General features: G+C 39.3%; 1 protein-coding gene across 6 annotated transcripts in view; it reads left to right on the forward strand.

Moving 5' to 3' along the window:
* Window positions 1-23465, forward strand: part of NBAS (NBAS subunit of NRZ tethering complex) — a 345000-nt gene that overhangs the window by 170206 nt on the left and 151329 nt on the right. For all 6 annotated transcript variants that reach the window (XM_081263998.1, XM_081263999.1, XM_081264001.1 and 3 more), the window contains 2 exons: window positions 6821-6934; window positions 22399-22512. In XM_081263998.1, the coding sequence (XP_081120124.1) occupies window positions 6821-6934; window positions 22399-22512 (228 nt within the window). The remainder of the gene's footprint in view (window positions 1-6820; window positions 6935-22398; window positions 22513-23465) is intronic.

A 23465-nucleotide genomic window follows, 5' to 3' on the forward strand; every position in this document is an offset into this window, starting at 1 on the left:
TTGATTCTGCTTAGCTGGTTCTGCCATTTTTCTTTAACTGTGGGCAAGTATCTTTGTTTCTTAGTGTCCCCCCCCCCCCCCCCCCCCGCCGCCCATTATTTGCCAAAGGGAGATACTGATAAGTACTGCAAGAATTATTTAAAAGGAATAATTGGGGCTGGGGTTGTGGCTCAATAGTAGAGAGCTCATCTAGCATGGGCGAGGCCCTGGGTTCAATCCTCAGCACCACATAAAAATAAATAACTACAACTAAAAAATTAAAAATAAAGAAATAAATAAAAGGAGTAAGTGGATACATTTCTAGGCCTAGGATGTGGTAAGGCTGTACAAATATCAGTTATCATTTTCATTTTGCTTTAAGGCATTTTATAAATGATCATAGAATTAGTGTGGTCTTACCTGCCTTCTTATTCTCCCTCCCATCTTTCTATTCATTCAGTTTGCCTTCCTGCCTTTGATTCTTCTACCTCCAGCACTCAATTCCTTTTTCCTTCTATTTTGTAAACATTAATTTATTAATGGCACATTGAAAATAAGAGTTACATCATAGTGTCACGAGTTTAAATCTGGTTCAGCTGCTTTGATAAGGCCTGTGGCAACAATGTCTGAGCTTCACCTTTCTTGGATGAGTGTAAAAATAGAACATTCCCTAAGTAGTCCTAAAAGTTACATTTTAAAACACGGAGGAACCTTCCATTAGTGGATTCCACACTCCATAAGCCTTTGTCAATGTTGGTAGTGATATCAGCAACAACTTATTTATTGAGTGACTTTTATGTTCCAAGTACACTTACATATATCCAGTAAGTCTCGAAAAATACCCTATAAGATAGTGATGATTACTTTTCCAGTTTTCAAATGATAAAAATCAAGGCACAGAAAGATTAAGTAACTTGGATAGGGTCCAAGAAATAGAGCTAGAATTCAAATCCAGGTGGTATGGCTCATGCAAACAGTAGACACAACTTTATTGGTGAAGAGATGCAAAAGTAAAAGTTGCTTTGAGAAAGGGACAGACTTGTCTTCTTTCTCATCATTGAATCCTGCATGTTTGTACCTTTCTGGCTGATAAAAATTTTAGCAATGTCACAAGTAAGTATATGTGTGTTGGTGTTTTCATATCATTCATGAGTGAATAATGATGGACTTTTATTGTCCATTCCTCAAAGTGATGTGACTGCTAGCTAGGTAGCTGGTCAGTAAAATGCTGTTTACACTTGAGTCCTGTGTATGTATGCTTACAGTAGTTTAAAAAATATATATCTGTGTATGTGTAATATATATGTGTGTGTGTGTATATATAGCTGTGTGTGTGTGTGTATATATAGCTGTGTGTGTGTGTATATATAGCTGTGTGTGTGTGTATATATAGCTGTGTGTGTGTGTATATATAGCTGTGTGTGTGTGTGTATATAGCTGTGTGTGTGTGTGTATATAGCTGTGTGTGTGTGTGTATATAGCTGTGTGTGTATATATAGCTGTGTGTGTGTGTGTGTGTATATAGCTGTGTGTGTATATAGCTGTGTGTGTGTGTGTGTATATAGCTGTGTGTGTGTGTGTGTATATAGCTGTGTGTGTGTGTGTGTATATAGCTGTGTGTGTGTGTGTGTATAGCTGTGTGTGTGTGTGTGTATAGCTGTGTGTGTGTGTGTATAGCTGTGTGTGTGTGTGTGTATAGCTGTGTGTGTGTGTGTGTGTATAGCTGTGTGTGTGTGTGTGTGTAGCTGTGTGTGTGTGTGTGTGTGTGTAGCTGTGTGTGTGTGTGTGTGTGTGTAGCTGTGTGTGTGCGTGCGTGTGTGTAGCTGTGTGTGTGCGTGCGTGTGTGTAGCTGTGTGTGTGTGTGCGTGTGTGTAGCTGTGTGTGTGTGTGTGCGTGTGTGTAGCTGTGTGTGTGTGTGTGCGTGTGTGTAGCTGTGTGTGTGTGTGTGCGTGTGTGTAGCTGTGTGTGTGTGTGTGCGTGTGTGTAGCTGTGTGTGTGTGCGTGTGTGTAGCTGTGTGTGTGTGTGTGTGTGTAGCTGTGTGTGTGTGTGTGTGTGTAGCTGTGTGTGTGTGTGTGTGTGTAGCTGTGTGTGTGTGTGTGTGTGTGTAGCTGTGTGTGTGTAGCTGTGTGTAGCTGTGTGTGTGTGTGTGTGTGTAGCTGTGTGTGTGTGTGTGTGTAGCTGTGTGTGTGTGTGTGTGTAGCTGTGTGTGTGTGTGTGTGTGTAGCTGTGTGTGTGTGTGTGTGTGTGTGTAGCTGTGTGTGTGTGTGTGTGTGTGTGGCTGTGTGTGTGTGCGCGTGTGTGGCTGTGTGTGTGTGCGCGTGTGTGGCTGTGTGTGCGTGCGCGTGTGTGGCTGTGTGTGCGTGCGCGTGTGTGGCTGTGTGTGCGTGTGCGTGTGTGTGGCTGTGGGTGCGTGTGCGTGTGTGTGTGGCTGTGGGTGCGTGTGCGTGTGTGTGTGGCTGTGGGTGCGTGTGCGTGTGTGTGTGGCTGTGGGTGCGTGTGCGTGTGTGTGTGCGGCTGTGTGTGTGGGTGTGTGCGGCTGTGTGTGTGCGTGTGTGTGCGTGTGTGTGGCTGTGTGCGCGTGTGTGTGGCTGTGTGCGCGTGTGTGTGGCTGTGTGCGCGTGTGTGTGGCTGTGTGCGCGTGTGTGTGGCTGTGTGTGCGTGTGTGCGCGTGTGTGTGCGTGTGTGTGGCTGTGTGTGCGCGTGTGTGTGCGTGTGTGTGGCTGTGTGTGCGCGTGTGTGTGCGTGTGTGTGGCTGTGTGTGCGCGTGTGTGCGCGTGTGTGTGGCTGTGTGTGCGTGTGTGTGCGCGTGTGTGTGGCTGTGTGTGCGTGTGTGTGCGCGTGTGTGTGGCTGTGTGTGTGGCTGTGTGCGCGTGTGTGTGCGTGTGTGTGTGGCTGTGTGTGCATGTGTGTGCGTGTGTGTGTGGCTGTGTGTGCGTGTGTGTGCGTGTGTGTGTGGCTGTGTGCGTGTGTGTGCGTGTGTGTGTGGCTGTGTGCGTGTGTGTGCGTGTGTGTGTGGCTGTGTGCGTGTGTGTGCGTGTGTGTATGGCTGTGTGCGTGTGTGTGCGTGTGTGTATGGCTGTGTGCGTGTGTGTGCGTGTGTGTATGGCTGTGTGCGTGTGTGTGCGTGTGTGTATGGCTGTGTGCGTGTGTGGGTGTGTGTGGCTGTGTGGAGCGGGGTGGGTGCGGGGGTGGGGGTGTGGAGCTGTGTGTCGGGGTGGGTGCGGGGGTGGGGGCGTGGAGCTGTGTGTCGGGGTGGGTGCGGGGGTGGGGGTGTGGAGCTGTGTGTCGGGGTGGGTGCGGGGGTGGGGGTGTGGAGCTGTGTGTCGGGGTGGGGGTGGGGGTGGGGGTGTGGAGCTGTGTGTCGGGGTGGGGGTGGGGGTGGGGGTGTGGAGCTGTGTGTCGGGGGGGGTGTGGAGCTGTGTGTCGGGGTGTGTCTGTGTGTGGGTGTGGGCGTGTCTGTGTGTGGGCGTGGAGCTGTGTGTGGGCGTGGGTGTGGGTGTGTCTGTGGGTGTGGGCGTGTCTGTGTGTGGGCGTGGGTGGGTCTGTGGGTGGGTGTGGGTATGTGGGTCTGTGCGTGTGTGCATGTCTGTGTGTATCTGTGTTGTGTCTCTGTGGGTGGTTATCTGTGGGTCTCTGTCTCTGGGTGAGTGGGTGGGTATCTGTGTGGGTGGGGGGGTGTATCCGTGTATCTGTGTATCTGTGTCGTGTATCCGTGTATCTGTGTATCTGTGTGTGTCGCTTATCCGTGTATCTGTGTATCTGTGTGTGTTGTGTATCTGTGTGTGGTGTATCTGTGTGTGTGGTGTATCCGTGTGTGTGTATGTGTGTATCTGTGTGGGTGTGTAATGTGGGTGTGTGGGTGTGTGCGTGTACGTGTGTGTGCGTGTATGTGTGTGTGTATCTGTGTACCTCTGTATATCTCTCCGTGTATCTGTGTTTATCTGTGTATATATCTGTGTGTGTATATATATCTGTGTATATATATGTATAGGTATTTTTTGAGATATATTTGTGAGATCCACAGGAAAAGGATATATATATAAATATATTCTTTTCAGTATGTTGACTTCATTTTGGAAATTACTTTACAAATGGAATCAAACACCCCTTCTTGGACAGATGATAATATCTAAGGCTTGTACTTAGTTAACTGAGAAATAGCATTTGAAATATAATCACATTCGAAGGTCAGTGTTAATTGTAGTGTAGTTATTGTCCAGAGATTCATAAAATGGATAAATAATGAAAAATGTAATTTGAGCATGGTAATTGCAGTCTATTAGAATCCTGATCTCCAAATTTATTTCATATGTTTGAAATACTAGTAGAATGCATTGCTTAGGGTAACAAGGAGACAACAAAACTTGACCCTTCATCAAAGGGAAGGTTCAAGGAAATGATTTTTTTTTTATTGTTTGCAACTTCAGTTTTCCACTTGGCTTTTAATTGCTAGGGAGAGGCTGGTCATAGTATCAAAGTGGCCTACTAAAGTTAAAGCTAGAGCTTCTCTAAGAACAACACATGAATGTGTCAACAAGTCCATAGATGCAGCCATGAAGCCATATTTTACACATATAGAATGTCAGTGTCTGTAGCAAGTATTTTGAAAAGCAAATGGAAACATATAAAAAGTTATGTTACTAATCTAGAAAAAAAAACCTGTTAAAATAGTAGCGGGTAATTAGGATTAAAAAAAAAGCATGTTACAGTAAAAACTCAACATGTGCTAACAGGCTTGGTTCTTGCCCACAGTCCTGCCCACTGTGGCATTTCTGTGGTAGAGGGACAAGGTCAGAAGTGGAATTCCATGATGATCTGTACAGCTTTTGCTCAAAAGTGGTGTAGATCACTTCCACTGAGGTTCATTTTCTGAATAAGTCACAGGTCAAGTCTAATGTTAGGAGTTTGGGATGTAGAATAATTGCAGTGGATAGTTAGGAATAATAATCTACCAAAGCTATATTCAGATATAGACACATAGATACTGACCACTAAGACTGCGAAAGAAGTTAACTGAAATTTACACTTACCTTATGTTTTACAACAATGGTCACAACAAGCTTATTACACCAGTGTGGCATGCGCCCGCGCGCGCGCGCACAAACACACACACACACAGATATACTCATCTTTTTTCTTGTTTTTTGTTTTGGCAGTACTCGGGAACAAATCCAAGTCTCATACATGGTAGGCAAGCACTCTGTCACTGATTTATATCCCTAGTCTTTACATACATACATACATATGTATTTATACATATTTATATGTGTATATATATTTATACATATAAATGTATATATTTACATATGTATGATTTGAGGTGAGAGTTTTGCTCAAGTGGAGAGGCTGGCTTCAAACTTGGTAATCTCGTGTCTCGACCTCTCGAGTCTCTGGGATTGTAGGCATGTGCCACAATACCCAGTGAAATACCTATCTTTAAAGAGCTTGAAATTGAAACACATGCCAAAGTATTTATGGACAAAAGAACATGATGTTTGCAACTTTTTTTCAAATAGTTCAGAAGAATATAGGCGTGTGTTTATATTTCTCTGTGTGTATGTATATTTGTGTGCGTGTGTATGTATATTTGTGTGCATGTATTTATCTTTCTCTGGGTGGACATGGCAGGGGAAGGAAGAAGGGAGTACATGCATGATTGTCTATATGTGTATGTGAACAGAGCAAGTTATTATAATTGGTTAATCCTGGCATAGAGTGTAGAGGAGTTCTTTGTACCATACTTGCAATTTTTCTGTAAGTTCAAAATTAAGTTATAATCAAAATATACAAAAATAAAAGGCCCATTTCAAAGAAAAAAACACCACTTTTTTTTAAATCTAACCAAGCTTTGTGTCCTCCCACCCACTTAGAAGAACTTTTAAGAAATCAGGATACATAGGGAAGAGCCATTAGTTTAGGAATGGATAACGATTGTAGTGTGGACAACATTTATGGAGTTGGGTTGACTTTATTCATATCCCATCACTTTTTTGGTGAGTTTCACCAAAGCACTTAACCTTTTGGCACCTCATTTTTTTCCATTGAGAAAAATAATGGTAATGATTATATGGTTCTGCTAGGTAGGGTTAATATGCACAAAGCACCTACAGCAGTGCCAGGGGCATAGTGCTTATCTATTTCTTTTAGATGGTGTTACATTTGTTGCAACTATTGGGGGTTGACCTCGTAGGCAGTGTGGGGCTCCTTAAAGGTTGACATCTGTACTCTAAATAAGCATTGTATATTTCTAGAGCACACTTTGTTCTCTTTAACACCAAAGCTTTTTTTTTTTTCTTGGTGTTCATTTCTTTATGGTATGAATTGGTTGGATCAGATGTGTTTCATTTTCCTAATGTCTATATTGAGAGGATTTGGCTTAACCTTAGAATAGTATGTCCATTGAGGACTCCTGCCTTCTATACCAATGTGATGTGAACTTAGAAAATGGATATTTGGAATCTGGAATGGGTTTTGGGAAATTAGGTAAAGATGAAGGGACTGGTATGATAGGAAGGATGTGAAGTCTTCAGAGACAAATACTGCCTATTTAAAAGTTCTACGTCCTGAAGTGATTCTTGAAAAGATGACATGATTTTCTGTCTTCAGAATGACAGGTCAGGGCCATGTTTTAGAAGTTTGGCTATAAGGAAAATATCCATGTTGTACATTAGTCATTTGGAACAATAATAATATTGTTTTATTAATATGTATTTTACTTAATTTTTGCTGATCTGGAGACTAGCAGTGTTCATTTTGTTTGATTGCCTTTTATTAGGAATGTGTTGACACCCTTTTGTGATGTCCTTAGTTGCAAGTCTTTAATATGTATTTCTCTTGTAGTGCGATTGTGCTCAGATAGGATCAGCCTCATCAAGGAGTGTATTTCCCAGTCTCCCATGTGCTACAAACAATCTGCCAAGGTTCTAGGCCTTGCTGAGTTGCTGAGGGTTGCAGGTAAGTCTTTTGAATGCTAAATTCTAGAATAGGTTTCTGTGTCACACTTGACATCATCTTGGGTAAGCATCAGGATACATTCTTTTAGGTGTGAGTTTATCTTTTGAGTAAGGATTAGCGTTTTCTAGAAAGATTGGCATACTATAGAGATGTGTATCTGCACTGAACTGCTAAAACCATCATCTGTCCTTTAAATGAAGAAAGGCTTATTCACGGTGCCACGGAGTGAGAGCTAGGACAGAAGTCAGTATTACCATTTATAACCAGAACACATAAACAGAGAGCCAGCCAGCCTCATTAGTTCACTTCAGTGTCCAACCATAGTTTTATATTATTGTATCTGAAAAATTGGTCAGAAACTTGGATTTACTATTTGTTAGTGTTCACAGTCTGGCCATGAAAATCTTATTCCTGGATTTTTCATTTTTCAGTGTATTCTGAATAAATACAAACATTTCAAGAGTGTTACATAGAGAATAGTTTTTTATTAAGTGTGATGTATTTATTACAGGAAAACTTAGATATTGTTCCACTTTCAGGATTATGTGTTAGTGTTATTAAAACACCATCGTGTTGCTTTACTATTAATAATCTAATGACTTACTGCTACACCATTTCTTTTTTTAAAATAATCTTTTTAGACCAGGTTGGGTCTTACATTCTTTAAAAAAAATCAGTGAAGCAGAGAGGTTTTCATGTATTTTATCGTAATAAGTTTTCATAAATGATATCTTTTCCCCTTTTTCAAAGGAAATTAAGGATCACAGAAGTTAAATATCTTACTGTGCAAGGTTAAACAGCAGACTGTATATTTGGAGGAAAGTCATTTTGATTCTGTGTTTCATGTTTCCTTAAGTAGAGTGCTCTTCTTACTAGAGTCTTTTAAAAACTTTTTTGTAGTTTTGACTGTTACAGATTTCTACAGGAACAGTTGTTAGCCATTTTATTTCATAAAAAAGTGGTTTGAATTTGTACTATTTTCTAATCATGCAATTTAAAACTCATGAATTGTTTATTTCTGGAATTTTTCATTTAATATTTTTAGACTTTATTTGACTTCAGGTAATGAAAATGTGGAAAGCAATATTGCAAATAAGGAAGGGTTATGTTAAATAACTGAAAGCAGCTGATAGTCAAAGGGAGGGACATTAAGCTTCATATTTGGAAGGGAGCATAAAAGTATTTCAGATAGCCGGTACCTCATCATGCCACCATTAGTTTTCTTTCTTCAGACTAACTATCCAAGTTATTTAATAGATTTCTAGTTTGAACACAGTCCAGGTTGTTCTAAGAATTTCCTTGTTTAAAAAATATTTTTTTAAACATTCTTTCCTGGCCCATTTAGTTTCTCATATCAAAACCAGCTAACAACTTTGGACATCAAAATTATTGTTGGACCCATCTTCATATAAAAGTTTATATTAACAAAAATAAATTCTCATTTTATGGTTTTATACTTACTATGGCCCTTAGGCAGAGTTATGAATCTCACTTTGGAAGTAAAGAAAGGCGAATAGAGAAGAAAAATAATTTATTGAGGATTTTTACAGTTCAGTTTTACTTTAAACCTTTGCCCTTATTCTTTATTTTTTCCCTTTGTTACATTTTTTAATAGTACTCACTATACCCTATTGTACCTCATTTCATTCACTTAATTTTTGCAGTTGTCTGGCTGTTCTTACAGAAATTATCAATTGCTATCACGTTTCTTGATTTGAGATCAGACAATAATGCAAGAAAGAGGAAAGTGTTCAAGAGAGGAGGTTATAAATAAGAGAATAAGTAGCTCAGATCCCTGGCCTGTTAGTCATGGTTTAACCAGAGAAGCAGAACCTGTAGGACTTTATTATGAGGAATTGACTTTTTGTACTATGAGGATTGGCTAATCAAGTTGGAAATATGCAGTGCATCACTCGGGAAGAGATCAGGAGCAGGGTGGAACTGTATGGGCATAGGCTGAAATTGTTACCCACTGGTGGAGTTTCTCTCTTCCTGGGGAACCTCTGCATCTTAAAGGCCTTTTCACGGAATCTGTCACCTATCAAGATCATGAGGGCTATAGACTTTTCACTTAAAGTCAGATGATGATGGGCTTTAATTATCTTAGAAGCACCTCACCACACTGAGGTTAGTGTTCATAGGCTGGCCATGAAAATCTTATTCCTGGATTTTTCACTTTTGCTTCAGTGTATTCTGAATAAATACAAACATTTCAAGAGTGTTACATAGAGAATAGTTTTACTATTATCATTATTAAGTGTGATGTATTCATTACAGGAAAACTTACAGATATTGTTCCATTTCCAGGAATATGTGTTAGTGTTACTAAAACAACATTGTGTTGCTTTACTATTAATAATACTACTGAATGCTACACCATTTTTTTTTTAAATAATCTTTTTAGAGCAGGTTGGGTTTTATAATCTTTAAAAAAAAAATCATCGAAGCACAAAGATTAGGACACATTCTAAAGGCATCTGTTCTCAAAGAGCTAAATTCTGTTAAAGGATGTTAATTACTAGAGTAATCACAATAAATTGGCTTTACGAGTGAAAAGTAGAGTGTGGTTTCAAATGAGTCTTGTATTTTATAAGAACAAAATTGTTGAGATTCCGAAAACCACACCCCGAAGTGTGATGCCTTGGTACTGTGATTGGGGAACAGCGGGAAGCAGGGTGCAGACAGGTTTTCTCTCAGGTCCTCTTATCAGATTAAAGGTGGATCAAGGAAAGATGTATCCCAGAAAAAGAGATGAAAGGTCAGCAATCTTCCAGAGAGGCTAGGCTACTGGAGGGCTCCTGGCTGAGAGATTTCATTTGCATAATAACAGACTTCCTTCACCATGGATTTTTCTCCCCTCAGTTTACTGTGGATTTCTTCCTGTCATTCTCAGAATCTGTCTCCACCTCTACCAAGGAACTCCAAGCCCCTTTTTCTTCTAGTAGTTCAGGATGCTATAAAAAATTCCATCATCTGGTCCTTCTTTGAGTCTCATACTTGTGAGTCTTCTCATTACGTACACATGTAATGAATGATTTTTCTCCTGTTAATTTATCGTCGGTTTCTGACACTCAAATTATTGAACCTTCAGAGTAAAGGAACTCTAAAATGCACTTTGAGAAAGAGTTAGGGTAGGAAGTGAAATCCAATTTGGCTTCTAAGAATGGTCTTGGGAAAATAATTTGAGATCTTAAAATTAACATGAGCTGAATTTTCATCCGTGTTCTTAGACTCTGAAAACTCACTATGGTAAGTAAAAGATTAGTATTATCTGTGAAACTAATATATTAGCTCTGCCTTAGTGTAAAAAAAGTATACATACATGCAGAAGTTATATAGTTATGAGTAATTCCCAGAATGATTCTTTCTAGAATAATTAAAAGTAAAGGTTTATGTTCAAATTTAAATGGGTTAAGCATTCATGCTAGGAGCCACAAGCATATATACGATGTATGGCACCTTTGGTTGTAAAGTGACGCCAGCTAGCCACTGAGATGATTATGTTAAAATTTACATTCATATGCAAACTGGACTCCCGCTGTTCACCTTGGCCTGCTACCGGACTCAAGTTACGGGACTTTACGGGACTGCTGGAGAGTTCCCATTGGTTGGGGAAGGATAGTAGGAGGGAATTCCGGAGGAGGTGGGAGGAGACGGGGGGGTTCCGGTCGGCGCGCGGTTCCGGTCGGACACCCTCGTGGGAGGACCGGTTTTTGACTTGCTGGCGCTGAGAGTGTTAGCGGCTTTTTCAAAATAAAGTTTTGTTCCTGCTTGATTGGCTCGTGATTCTGTGCCCAGCCAAGACTGCGGCATTTGGCGGCCCGTGCGGGGAACGCCTGAAGCTTAGAGGTGAGTAAATTGCTCGCCCCTGAGGGAAGGCGACAGGATGGATGACCTTCTCAGAAAACAATGTGTTCTTGTTTTGATTTATTTTGTTTTCATTTCGAGCTCCCTAGCCCTAGAATTTTCTCAGGCGAACTGGAAAAAATGGTTGGCTCAAGGTTTGAAGTTATTCAGCCCTGAGAAAGAGAAAATTGATACAACCATTGTCTGCTCCGTCTTTGTTTCATTCTGCTTCGGCTTTGTTTTATCCTACCTTATTGGGTTAGGTTATAGTAGATTAGAATCCAATAAAAAACAAACCGAAAAACTGTTAAGTAAATTGTTAGAGGTCCAGACTATGGTAGAAAAAACGCTAGGTCAAGCAAAAGAGAAGGTCTCTCAAGCTAGTCAGACAGAGGAGAATTTAAAGAAAGCAAGCTTAGAGGACAAGCAGCCATCAGGTGGAGAATTACAACAGGAGGTTGCTACCAACTCCGTTCTATCACCAGAGGGCGTAACTCAGCCAACAGCTCCATCTACCGCTGAGCGGCCCTCAACTACCGTAGTTGATGGACGGAATTCTGAGGCAGGACCCCAAAGATTAGCATGCCCTGTACTTGAGCAGGCAGGAGGGCAACGAATTCACCGTGCTTTAGATTTCAAAACAATAAAGCAATTAAAGGAGGCTGTAACGACCTATGGGCCGCAAGCTCCCTTCACAATAAGCATGGTTGAATCTGTTACCAACTTGGACATGACACCAGCAGATTGGGCTAACATGTGTAGATCTGTGCTAAACGGAGGACAATATTTGTTATGGAAGGTTGCCAATGAGGAATTTTGCATGGAGACAGCTAGGCGAAATGCAGAAGCTGGGTACCCTCAAAGAAATATGGACATGCTTTTGGGGAAGGGACCTTATGAGGGTCAAAGACAACAAATTGAATATGACCCTGGTGTGTACGCACAAATTGCTGTAGATGCAGTTAGGGCATGGAAAACTTTACAGGGGCATGGAGACTTACAAGGTCAATTATCTAAGGTAATACAAGGAACTAATGAACCTTATGCTGAATTTGTAGATAGACTTATTCAGTCAGCCTCTAGGATATTTGGAAATACAGAACAGGTAATGCCATTTATAAAACAACTGGCTTATGACCAAGCAAATCGTTGCTGCAGAGAGGTCATTAGACCATGGAGACATGAGGATTTAAACACATATATTAAATTATGTAGAGACATTAATGAACAGGGGCAAGTCTTAGCAGCAGTACAACAGGCTTTAGATGCCAGGCCAAGAACATGCTATAATTGTAATCAAACAGGACATTTTAAAAGGAGTTGCCCCATAAGAGGAGGGTTTAACAAAGCTGGATATCAAAGGAATAGAATACCAGGTATTTGCCCACGATGCCGTAGAGGGAGACATTGGGCTAATGAATGCCGTTCTCAAACCACCATAGAGGGTATTCCGTTATCAAAAAACGGACAAGGACCAAGTGTTTACCCACGATATCGTGGAGAAAGGTATCAAGCTCCATTGCCAAAAAACGGACTAGAGGGCCCAATGCCCCGGGGCCCCAAACCACAAATATATGGGGCAATGGAGGAACCCAACAGCCCCATCAAGGTAGTGCCCAGGACGCATTATCCATTAAATCCCTCATCAGACAAACTAGAGGGAGCGCAGGGCTGGACATCTGCGCCTCTGCCAGAGCAGTACTAACCCCAGAGATGGGAATTCAAATCATTCCCACAGGAGTAAAAGGACCTCTTCCCCAGGGAACAGTAGGCTTATTATTGGGACGCAGTTCTTCTACACTAAAAGGACTTATGATAAGTCCTGGGGTAATTGATCCCGATTATGAAGGTGAAATAAAAATTATAGCTAGTTCTCCAAGAGGTATATCAGTAATTTCACCAGGAGATAGAATAGCACAGTTATTAATAATACCCAGCCTGCATGATAAATTTTCCAGTTGTAATGTAGAAAGAGGTTCCAAGGGATTAGGCTCCACAGGTGTAGATTGGGCTATGCTGTCTTTAAATTTAGATTCTCGCCCAATGCTAAAATTAAAAATTCAAGGACATGACTTTAATGGGCTGCTGGACACAGGAGCTGACCTCAGCATCATATCTCGTCAAGAATGGCCAAAACATTGGCCATTACAACAAGCCACTCAAACGCTTCGAGGCCTAGGAGTGGCAACAAATCCCCATAGAAGTGCTATGGTATTAGATTGGAGGGATCCTGAAGGATGTGAAGGAACTATACAGCCCTATGTATTGGATCATCTTCCTGTAAATTTATGGGGACGAGATGTCCTAGATCAATTAGGATTGACATTAACAAATAACATCAATCCTAACGCGCCCACTACTAGGGCTAAACAAGGCTTTAGGAAAGAAAAAAGATTAAGAGAACAAGAACAAGGTATGACAGCACCTATTCAAATAGATCAAGAAATAAATAGACATGAATTGGGTTTTCAGAAAGGGCCACTGAGACAATCAAAATTACTTGGAAATCAGAAAGACCAGTGTGGGTTCCTCAGTGGCCCTTGACTAAAGAAAAGATACAAGTAGCCCATGACTTGGTCAGACAACAGTTAGCGGAAGGACATATACAACCTTCCGTATCCCCCTATAATACTCCCATTTTTGTCATTAAAAAGAAATCTGGTAAATGGAGATTATTACAAGATTTAAGAGCCATTAATAATGAGATGGTTATTATGGGACCTGCTCAATCAGGGATTCCTCAATTGTCTGCTTTACCAAAAACCTGGCATGTTTTAGTTATAGATATTAAAGATTGTTTCTTTTCAATTCCAATTCATCCCGAGGATAGTCCACATTTTGCATTTACTATCCCTGCACTGAATCATGAAGGTCCTGATCAGAGATATGAATGGAAAGTACTCCCTCAAGGGATGGCTAACAGCCCAACTATGTGTCAAATTTATGTTAATAAAGCAATCCAGCCACTTAGAAACCAAAATCCTGAACTACAAATATTTCACTATATGGATGATGTGTTACTGGCACATAAAGATAAAAACACATTACTAGAATGTTATGCCACACTTACAAATTTATTGAAAAATTATAATCTAGAGATAGCAATAGATAAAGTACAATTAAATCTTCCAATTAATTATTTAGGAGTTCTATTATCCTCAACCATGGTCCGTCCACCAAAAATTCAAATACGAGTAGATCAACTCAAATCACTTAATGACTTTCAAAAGTTATTGGGAGACATAAATTGGATAAGGCCTTATCTAGGCATACCAACAGGAGAGTTAGGACCTTTATTTGATATTCTAAAAGGTCCATCAGATCCAAATTCACCCCGCATGTTAACGCCTGAAGCAAGAAAAGTATTAAAAATCATTGAAACATATATGGAAAATATGCATTTGGATAGAATTGATATAAGTTTGCCTTTATTATTTATTGTACTACCAACAAAAAATATTCCTACAGGAGTATTTTGGCAAGAAGGTCCATTATTGTGGATACATTTATCTTATTCCCCTAACACTATTCTTACTAGATATCCTGAGGCTGTAGGACAATTAGTACTCAAAGGAATAAAAGCAGCTAAGGGAGTGTTTGGGATTTCTCCCAATAAAATTATTACTCCATATACTATGGATCAAATTGATGAGTTAGCTAATGAGTTAAATACTTGGGCAATAATCCTGTGTAAAACTAGTGTTTCATTTGATAATCACTTACCATCTAATCCTTTGTTGTCTTTTTGGTCTAAGCATCCTGTAGTTTTTCCAAAAATGACAAGAAAAACCCCTATCATAAATGCTCCAAATATATTCACTGATGGGTCAAACAATGGTACAGCAGCAGTAGTTACTCCTGATCAAACTTTTACATTTTTAGTACCCAAACAATCAGCTCAAAAGGTAGAGCTTAATGCAGTATTACAAGCTTTTATGATGTTTAAAGATTCTGTATTTAATTTATTTTCTGATAGTCAGTATGTAGTTAATGCTATTAATTCCCTTGAAGATGCTGGTAGGATTTCCCCTTCCTCTACTGTTTTCTCTTTGTTTTCCGCTATACAAAGTCTAATCTGGGACCGAAAAGATCCATTCTTCATAGGTCATATCAGGGCACATACAGGATTGCCTGGAGCCCTTAGTATGGGCAATGAACTAGCAGATAAATCTACACATGACATACATATTTTCTCCACAATAGAAGAAGCTATAAATTTTCATAAAAGGTTCCATGTCAATGCTAATACTTTACAAAAGCGTTTTAAAATAACTAAAGAACAGGCCAGACATATAATAAAACAATGTCAAAATTGTGTGACATTTTTACCACAAGTTAATCTTGGAGTCAATCCTAGAGGACTAATACCTAACCATATTTGGCAGATGGACGTCACACACTTGCCAGAATTTGGAAAATTAAAATATTTACATGTTACAGTTGATACCTCTTCCGGATTTTTGATGGGCTCCCTTCATGCCGGAGAAAAAACTAAAGATGTTATAGCTCATTGCTTACAAAATTTTGCCACTGTGGGCGTTCCAAAACAGTTAAAAACGGACAACGGTCCTGGTTATACTTCCTCCTCTTTTAAACAATTTTGCTCATCATTTGGTATTACTCACATAACAGGAATTCCATACAATCCACAAGGACAAGGCATAGTTGAAAGAGCTCATCAAACTATTAAAATGTACTTATTAAAACAAAAGGAGGGAATTGGAAAGGGGTATATATCCCCCAAAGATAAACTTAAAATAACCCTTTTTACTCTAAACTTTTTAAATTTAGATTCATCGGGACTTAGTGCTGCGGAAAGACATTTGTACCCCAAAAATGTACATAAGCCTAAGGTACTTTGGAAAGATATTCTAACAGGACAATGGAAAGGCCCGGATCCAGTGATAGTCTGGAATCGGGGCGCTGTCTGTGTTTTCCCACAGGATGAACAGCAACCGATTTGGATTCCAGAGAGATTAACTAAAACAATTTCTACAGAAAAAGAAGATGATTTGACTCAAATCCATAACAGCTGACATCCAGAGCTCCAGCTTGGCTATTCTTACATCTGCGACAGTGATTAACCAAGGTTTTTTTTTTCAGTATCTATTTTATTATTGCATTTTTCCACATCATAAAGTTCTATTTTATTTTTGAGCTCATACAAACCTAGGTTAATGTTTTTCTGATCAGTTTTATTTTTTGACTGTGTTTTATTTTTTATTTATTTATTTATTTATTTATTTATTTATTTATTTTTTTTTTTTTTTTGACTGTGGAGTTTTTAAACATTGCAATGGAGATTTCACCTAAGTATAGTTACAAGGCCTTTATTTACTATTGTCTTATGTGTTGTATGTTGTGTGCACACTTCTGTTTTGTGTTGTATGTCTGTATGTGTGTATGTCCATATTTCTTATATGAGGAGCGCTCATGAAAAAATGGATCCGAATTTTTTCTTTATTCACGTGATTTATATGGTTTAATTTAAATTAGGTGAACAGCTGTTTATGATTGTTGTTAAAGATGGTTAACAGATCTGTTTGTTTACTAATTTAAATTTGGTAAACGGCTGTTAAGGATTGTTTTTAAAGGAGTTTAACAGATCTGTTTGTTTACTTTCACCTTTTCTTTTTATTATATTTAATAATTCTGTTCAGGATAATGTCTCTTTACCATCATTGCCAGAATTTCCATCTCCATCCCAATTCCAGTGAAGACTGAGATAAAACCAAACTACAGCTTCTATGATAGCTATCACAGTAAACTGTATAAACTGATGCATCAATGAATATAACTCAACAAGTAATGCTATCAAGGACTTGATTTACTTTGGGAGGATATGGACATATTGATAGACTCCTCCAATTTGAACTGCTTGCAGAACTTGCCTGGACTATATATCAGTTGCATACATTGTGAAATATCATCTGGTGCACCGAATTGTGGTACTGCTGGCATATTTTTGCTGATGGTGTCACCAGTGATGCAATTTCCTTGCCAGCTCACCCCATGTTTATTGTGGTAATACTGGCATATCTTTGCTGATGGTGTCACCAGTGACGCAATTTTTCCAAAGGAGCCGTCAATTGGCTTGGTGTCGTGGCATTTCTGTATCCTCCTCCCTTCTACTAGTGATGGTCTAAATTTGGGGGCCAACAGAGGTGAGGCAAAGAACCTCACCCCCCCACTGGCACCAAGGCTAAATTTGGGGGCCAACAGAGGTGAGGCAAGAACCTCACCCCCCCACTGGTGCATAGGCCTATCCACAAGCATGGCTGAATGCTGGACCGGTAGTCAGCGACGGGTTGCTCTGATTACAGTGGATTCAACCTAAGACAGGAAGCTGACGCCTAAAGGTCAGTTCTCCCATGACGGGTAAGAACCATATGTTAAATTGGACAACCTACCAGGCACGGTCCCTAGCCACATTGCTTGTTGCTTAATTAAACAGAAGGGGGCAGATGCTAGGAGCCACAAGCATATATACGATGTATGGCACCTTTGGTTGTAAAGTGACGCCAGCTAGCCACTGAGATGATTATGTTAAAATTTACATTCATATGCAAACTGGACTCCCGCTGTTCACCTTGGCCTGCTACCGGACTCAAGTTACGGGACTTTACGGGACTGCTGGAGAGTTCCCATTGGTTGGGGAAGGATAGTAGGAGGGAATTCCGGAGGAGGTGGGAGGAGACGGGGGGGTTCCGGTCGGCGCGCGGTTCCGGTCGGACACCCTCGTGGGAGGACCGGTTTTTGACTTGCTGGCGCTGAGAGTGTTAGCGGCTTTTTCAAAATAAAGTTTTGTTCCTGCTTGATTGGCTCGTGATTCTGTGCCCAGCCAAGACTGCGGCACATTCAGAGGGAAAACATAGAAGGTTCTTTCGAAGGTTTTGATACTAGTAGGAGTGGAAGTCTCTATAGCTGAATTCTTAAACTCCCTTGGAGGGATTTTAACAGCAATTAAGAGTGTAGGGAGTCTCTGCTTTAGTCAAATAACAAACTCAGATAAGATTACTTTCTGCCTCTTTTCTAGCTCAACTTCCCCCCCCCCCCCCAAAATAACTTCTATGGCAAAGCTGATTCCTTCGCTTCCTAATTCTTAGAGACTTATGTGAACCATCCTCTAAAATGAAATCTCGATGGATTTATTTTTGAAATAATTTGAGTACATTAGTATGTGTTGAAGACAAAAAGTATGCCATCCCAAAATATGTCTGTAGACTGCCAGAGGATGCCACCCCAGAATATTCCTTTCTGGTGAAGGGTTACTTCATTCTAACTATTTTGGGAACATAATTATGTTGTGAGACATAAGAGAAGCTCTGAAAAGAGATGTTACTCTTGTAAGAGAGAGCCTCCTCTATATGGGAAATCTCCATTTGCAAGGTGTCTCCCTCTGCACTAGGGAGAGATGGAGGACCCTGAATAGAGATTCTTCTATGCAGAGAAGGCACCAACTTTCCTTCTTTGCCCTGTGTTTCCTGGGCATCTCCCCATTACTGGCTTTGCCACATCCTACTTTGTTTCAGTGGACTATAGTATCTCAGAGCCACTTGTTTGATATTTATTCACTTCTCTTGGGTATACATATTATTAAACTTGTGTGGGTTTTTCTTTTGGTAAGAAAAGTCCCTTCCCTAAGAATTATGAAAGAGAAAATAATTTTTCGTTTTCTAGATGTACAAGTAGTTTTACTAGCCTGTGGAAAACAGTATTATCCTATACTAAATTTCCAAATGTAAATTAATTTATAATGTTTAAAATAAAAAATATTTCATTATTTTTATTAGTATTTTTTAATTGTTACCTTTTATGAGGAAAAAAGGCCAAAAAATTTTTTTAAATCTAGTTAGTGTATTGGGTGTCACAGGAATTCTTTTTACACGAGTAAAGTAATAGAAGACTTTTTTTTAGTGTTTCACAAATTTGTCATCCTTGGTCTGTATTACTGCAATTTTAATGTATGTGCTGCTGATGCAAGCATAGGATTTACTTTAAAATAATATAAAATATATTTTTCATTTCCATCCTTGAAATACATACATGTCTATTATTGAAATCAGTGTGTTCTATTGAAAACAGTTTTTGATGCTTGTTAAGATGGAAAGGAAGACTATTTTATCTATAATGACTGGTTTTGGGGACTTTTGCAGTCAACTTTTGCCTGGAGGGGATAGATTGGGCTTGTTAAAAGATCAACTTTATTTTTTAGTTCTCAGCCGAGAACTAAAAAATATTAAAAATTCTCTCTCTCTCTCTCTCTCTCTCTCCTCTCACTCTTTAAAAAAAAATCAACTTTAGGCATAGTAGATTTGAATGAGCTTATCTCAGCAGACAATAAGTCATCAATGAGACAGCACTAAACCTGGAATGGTTCAAGGCTTCAACAAAAGAACATCAGAGCAAAAGTTTTGTGAAGTGTTTGAAGAAGCAAGACAAAAAAAAAAAAGTGATTGGCTAAAGTGGAAAGCCCTAGTTAGAGGCTACTTGGCAGATTTTGATGGGTTAAAGCCTTAGTGAGTATTTGATGGATTCTGATTTGATAATTTGTTTTCTTTTTAAGCACTTTATACACAGATGTTTATTTCTTAACATTTCCTTTAAATCAAGGAATATGTTCTAAATCTTCTTAAAGATGAATTCAAAGTGAAATCTTTCCATGATAGTTTCTGTAATCACTATGCCCTTGGTTACTACTGGAGTTTACTGTTCAATGTAAAAAAAAAAAAAAAAGTCAGGTTATTTACAAACCATCCTACTAGATTTCTAGCTCTTCTATCACCAGTTCTATACTGATCTGCATTTTTTAAAAGTTCATATCACCAAATCAAAGCAGCTTTTAGGTATGAAATAGCTGTACATTTAGCCTCAATCAATAAAGTGTTATAATGAAATCTGTAACGAATGCTGGTGGTGTTGTCATTGTAGATTGTTGGGTAATGTGCTTTGGGAGTACCCCATGAACTTACGAGGTTGGAATTAAAAAAAAAAAAATTTCCAGTAACTGACTTTCTGGGCTGAAACAACTCTGTAATACCATAACGTTCTACGTGGTCCAGTGCAACTCTCAGCCCTTCTGGTACTCCAATAACTGCCTGAGTTTCGGTGGAGATGTCTCAAACATGTTGGGCTATACATAGTTCAATAAACAATACAGTGAATATTCATAACCGTATTCTTAAACTGTATGTGATGTGTTGTTCCACCATTGCCAACAAATTCTGACCTCAAAAGAGTGGAAAATACCCAGGAAGGCATCTATTTTTGTGTTCAGTGTTGGGAAGCCCAAAAAGAAAAACCGAGGCTGATCACTAATAGCACAGTTCATTCTGTGACCAGGCAATTGAGAAGTGGAATTCTCTCACCAAATCAACTTCAAAGTCTGGTGGGGGTGGGGAAGTTATAGATATAAGACAAAAGAAGCAGGGGGGACAGGTGGGATGGGGGGCATTGGGTGGGTAGGGCTAAGAGAAGGGGGAATATTCATATCTTCTCTCGGGCATTCATGCATAGCTTTTTTGCTCTTTTTTCAGTTCTTTCTGGCCATCTTCATTGCCATCTGTGCTAAGGGGTATGTCAACAAGTAGATGGGATTAAAGTGAGGTTTCTGGTCTAGTAGGAGTAATTAGGTGGCTACTTTGATTATCATGAAGTTTGATTAAGAACTTCTAATCTTAGGTGCCCTGTTCTCAAAGATAAGTTGGGGTGAGGGAGAAGCAAGCCAGGCTCATGGATATTGTTCCATCTGTCTGTGTGCAAGATCCCTGTGCTTTAAAGCATTTTCAAATAATGGTGTTACATCATAAATTTAGTCTTTTTCCATTTCATCAATATTTTAAAACAATGATTTTTTAATATTTTTTAGTTGGAGATGGACACAATATCTTTATTTTTGTGTGGTGCTGAGGATCCAACCCAGGGCCTTGCACATGCTAGGTTCCACCACTAAGCCACAATCCCAGCACCACAAGAAGTGACTTTAATATTCTCTTTTGAGCATTCAGTTCAGGAATTCTGTATTTAAGGGAGTCCTATGAGCGTAAACACATATCAGACAATAGCCATTGCTAAAGTGGTAGAAACCTTGTTCTGCCTTTCCTGAACTCTGAAGCTGTTATACAGCAAAGCTTGGCATAGTGGTGTATGCATATAATCTGAGCAACTCGGGAAGCTAGGAGAGGATTGCAAGTTTAAGTTCAGCTCTAGCAAATCGGGACCTATATCAAAAAGGGCTAGGAATATAGCTCAGTGGTAGAGCATCCAGAGGTTCAATCGCCAGTACTGCAAAAGATAATAAAAATAAAAGTGTAGCCAATACCTTATCAGGGCAATGGCTTTTGCAATATAACTAAATATGTTGTCTGTAACTCTACAAAGTTTTATTGTTTCCATTGAGCTGGATTTCTTAATATCAAACGCAGCTCCAAATACAACAGCGGAAAGTTGGGGAGCGAGGGATGAAAATTTACTAAAAGGAATCCTCAGTGGTAAGAAGGGATTCTGGATAAGCAGACGTAATGGGATCAGTATTCTTGCTGAAGACCAGGTTGATCAGATGGCATCTGAGAGAATGAGGAATTTGATCAGATATCAAGATGAGGTATCCAGAGTGAGATTCTGGCTAAACTGATTTAGCAGGTATTATGATTTAGATCTCCTGTGTTAGGAGTTGAAGCAGTGTTCAGAGGTAAAATGATTGCCTTGAGAGGGCTATAGCCTCGTCAGTGGATTAATCCATTTGATGGGTCAAAAATATGAATGAACTACTGGGTGGTAAATGTAGGCATGTGGTGTTTGGCTGGAGGAGGTGGGTCAATGGGGGTAAGTCTTTGGGGACTATATCTGTCCCTGACCCTTATCTTGTTCCCGCTCTGCTTCTGATCTGCCATGAGCTGAGCAGCTTTTCTTTACCAGGTCCTTCCTCCATGGTGTTTCTGTAATGGAGTTGGCTGACCATGGACTGAAACCTCTCAAACCTGAGCCAAATTTTTAAATTTTTTCTTCCTCTAAATTGTTTTGTTATGTATTTTGGTCACAATGTCAAAATTCAGCAGGATTTTTACTAACTACAGTATGAAGGACAGGTATGGGGTGGGGCTTAGCAGGGCTCACAGGAGCCCACACAGTTTTTCAAAGAAACAGTCTTTGTCAGTACTCTGGACTACACTTACTTTCAAGTTTCTAAATATTATTTGAATTTTCAAGATGAGAAATATTATTAGTTTATTACCTTCATTTACTTAATCTACTAGTCACTCTTTCTTGAACCCTTTTACAACCTTTTTTCTTTTGAAGCATGGATTTCTTCTCTTTCCCTTACCTGAGTAATACTAAGATTTCTCTGTAGGGCTAAAGACCATTCTGATTTTGGATTTTTTGGTGTGAATATTTTACATAGAAACTGATATTAATCATTGATCTCTTAAGAGACTGAGGGCTAATTAATTCCATGCACAATAAATAGATCAAAAGGTCAAATTGCTATCAACTTTTGTCTTCTAATCTTTTAAAATCAGTCTGATTTATGTTTTATTTTTGAATTAATTTGAGTGTTAATGAGCTCCTTTATCATTTGAGGTTGTCATAATCATTAAGTGTTTTGTATGTGCCTACAGGTGAAGACGCAGAAGAAAGGCGTGGACAGGTTCTAATTCTTTTAGTAGAGCAAGCCCTTCATTTCCATGACTACAAAGCAGCCAATATGCATTGTCAGGAGCTGATGGCTGCAGGTGAGTAGACAACTTAACACTTTGCTCCTGTTCGATTTATGTAATGAATAATGGAAAAAGGTCTAGTTTGAAACCAATTGGCCTGATTGGTAAGCCAGGCACATTTTTGCTTGAGATACATTTTATTAGCATTGACAAGTGTGTATGCTGTGTGCTTATATATTGATATTTTAATAGGCTTAGATGCTATATTTGAGATTTTGGTTGCTTTTAATTCATATTAAAAATATGCTTGTCATTTTAAGGACAATTTTTTTGTAAAACATTTTAGTCCTATCTTATGTCTTAATAAAAGAATATCCACAGTTTGTGAATAGATAGTAAATATTCCTGTTCTTGAATTTGAAGGAAAACTGTTTTCAACCTAATTTTAAAAAATTGAGAAACAGTTTGCAATCTTAGGATTTTCCATGTTGAAATTCAGATTCCTGTTTCTGGAAAGTAGGCAGATTTGTGGAAAAAGTACTCATCTGAAGAACAGGTTCCCCAGTGGAAGGGGCTCTGTGCTAAACACTCTGTGCCTATGCCTGAGCACTTTACATATCTGTCCTTCAGAGTGAGTGGCTAGGGGACTCACAAATAATGGTGTTACATCATAAATTTAGTCTTGGACTAAACTCTTGGAAAAATTCAATACTACTGTAACTCTCAAACCCTAACTCCACCTGACTCTAGTTTATAAATTACATTTTGGGTATTCTAGGTCCCTGGCATCTAATTGCAGCCTCATAAACTATATATATAACTATCTCACAGAAAGCATAGAGGTTAATAAGAGCTTCTCCATTACTGTCTGAAAGTTTGCTATCAATTGTCTTCTTCAGATTAAAAGTCACTGATTTTAATTGTAATATTATTAAAGATATGATACTTTCAAAAAAGTGTGGCTAAAACCCAGTGCGTCACTTCATGATAACTGGAGCTGTGCAGAGTTGTGTACTCTTGTTGGAGTC

The sequence above is a fragment of the Spermophilus citellus genome, assembly GCF_964194105.1.
Source record: "Spermophilus citellus genome assembly, chromosome: 13".
Taxonomy (NCBI): Eukaryota; Metazoa; Chordata; class Mammalia; order Rodentia; family Sciuridae; genus Spermophilus; species Spermophilus citellus.